Consider the following 2,232-nt stretch of genomic DNA (forward strand, 5'->3'; position numbering starts at 1 on the left):
CAGTGGACATGGGTACAAGAAGGAGCTGCCCTACAAGGCCATAACGTAAACCAAGTTCACAAGCATGGTGGCGGCAGTATCTTTCTCTGGGGTTGTATAACAGCTGAAGGGCCCGGCAACTTAGTCAAAATTGATGGTGGCCTTGATGCAGTTCTTTACTGCCAAATTCTGGAGGAGGATTTGCTAGGCACACTGGAGTATTATCAGATCAGTAAGAATCATATCTACCTATTACACGGCAATGATCCAAAGCATCGGTCCAAAATGGCACAGGAATGGCTTAAGCGCAATGAAGTTAAGATTATAGACTGGCCAGCATACTCTCCTGGCCTAAATCTAATCGAAAACATGTGGTATTTCGTCAAATGTGAACTTGCTAAGTATGATGAGCCGCCTAAGGGTACGTTGGAACTTTGGGAGCGTGTAGAGCATATATGGAACAACAAAATTGACAAGGATATATGCCTAAGTTATATTAACTCCATGCCAGAACGCATATAAGCTGTAATAAAAGCAAAAGGAGGCGAAACAAAATATTAAATAAATATGTTTTATTTTTTCTCAACCCACTCAAACAATTGCTCACATAAATTTTTATTTTTAAACACTTGTTTCTACCTCCGACGGCATGCTAATGGTACATGTCATACACCATTCGGTAGTCAATAACCTACGCTTTCATTTGATATATAACATGCCAGATATATAAGTAATTAGTGTTCCTTGATGATTCGTTAAAGTGAAAATACACAAACATGTGAGCAATTTTTTGAGTCACTGTAATTGTCGTATTTATCCTTCCATTACTAACTAATCTTCGTGTGAGATTGCTCCATTACTATACTGTTTACAGTCATTCTACATTTAGCATTACGTACCTCTATTAATTTAATTTGTAACATGTCGGATTGTAAATTATTATTTTATACACCAAGCTTTACTTTGTATTAATGAGCTCCTCATCTTGTTTTCTCACCAATAAAGAGGTTCAAGAGTCTCATCGACATATAGTCTTTTTATCCTTGTTATAACTCAGGTATATTATAAGTACTTATTAACAGATAAATATCACAATAATTTTACTGTTGTTCATGTTAAAGGTCTCGACAGTATCATTAGCGACAAGTTATCAAGATTATTTCCTCCTCGTGATGACAATGAGCATGATAAGGACATGAAAAAGCGTGACCAACTTGCTCTGCGACGTTCAAACTTTGCCACTTCAAATACTATGAACAAAAAGAAAGTATCCAAAATTAAACAATCCTATAGTGACCGAAATATGGAACAAAATGCTTCCAAGGCCATCCTTTATGTTCAGAGTGGACAGACATTATGTCCTGACTATTTAATTCCCCCTGAATCAGAAAGAGCGAATCTTCTCATTGACGCCATCATAAAGTTGGTCACTATGGTGCAGAACAAATGGTAAAACGATTGCATTCAGAAGGCATTCACTGGCCCAACTTAATCTCGGATGCTGTTCAATTTATCAGAAAATGTCACGAATGTCAACGATATAACATTCAGAAAAAAGGTTATCACCCTTTAAGACCCATCTACAGCTATTGTCCTGGCGATCATTATGCTATTGACCTTGGTGGTCCTATAACAACCGTGAAAGGCTCCACGTAAATTACTTCATGGTGATAGTTGATGTATGCACAAGATTTTGTATCATCAAAGGACTTCCTGATAAGCAAAGTACATCTATTGTATCAGCGCTAATTGACGTTTTTTCCATACTGGGATATCCGACTAAATCGCAATCTGATAATGGTCGAGAATTTTCTAATTCCCTTATGAAAGAATTGTCTGATGCGATGGATATTGATCATCGTTTCATTACTCCTTTGCATCCTTCTGCAAACGGTCTAAGTGAGCGCTATGTTCAATCTGTAAAAAAGCTACTTGCTAAAGCCACTAACGGGACAGGCGTAAACTGGCACATGTATCTACCGGCTGTTCAACTAGCTTTGAATAACCAGATTAGTAAACATGTCGTATTTACCCTATAAATACTTAATCTTGCCGTATGAGATTATTATAAATCTATACTCTAAGAATGAATAATACAAAGAGGCTGACATCAATACACGCTATTAACATACAACGCGACATGCCCAACTATTATTGGCCATAGTTAAATCGGTTCCTTAATAATTCTATCTTCATATAAAATGACGCTGTTTGTAATATTGGGCTCTCTCTCGTCTCAAGATACAATAAAGA

The 2,232-nt window shown here is 37.0% G+C and overlaps 1 protein-coding gene across 1 annotated transcript; it reads left to right on the forward strand.

The window, feature by feature from the left end:
- Positions 1 to 74: 74 nt before the first annotated feature.
- Positions 75 to 536, forward strand: RHIMIDRAFT_277295 (uncharacterized protein). The gene has a single exon (XM_023612677.1). It carries the CDS (start codon positions 265 to 267, stop codon positions 499 to 501), a length of 237 nt encoding a protein of 78 aa, XP_023460954.1. The 5' UTR covers positions 75 to 264; the 3' UTR covers positions 502 to 536.
- The last annotated feature ends 1,696 nt before the right edge of the window (positions 537 to 2,232 follow it).

This window comes from Rhizopus microsporus, assembly GCF_002708625.1.
Source record: "Rhizopus microsporus ATCC 52813 unplaced genomic scaffold scaffold_43, whole genome shotgun sequence".
NCBI classification, from domain to species: Eukaryota; Fungi; Mucoromycota; class Mucoromycetes; order Mucorales; family Rhizopodaceae; genus Rhizopus; species Rhizopus microsporus.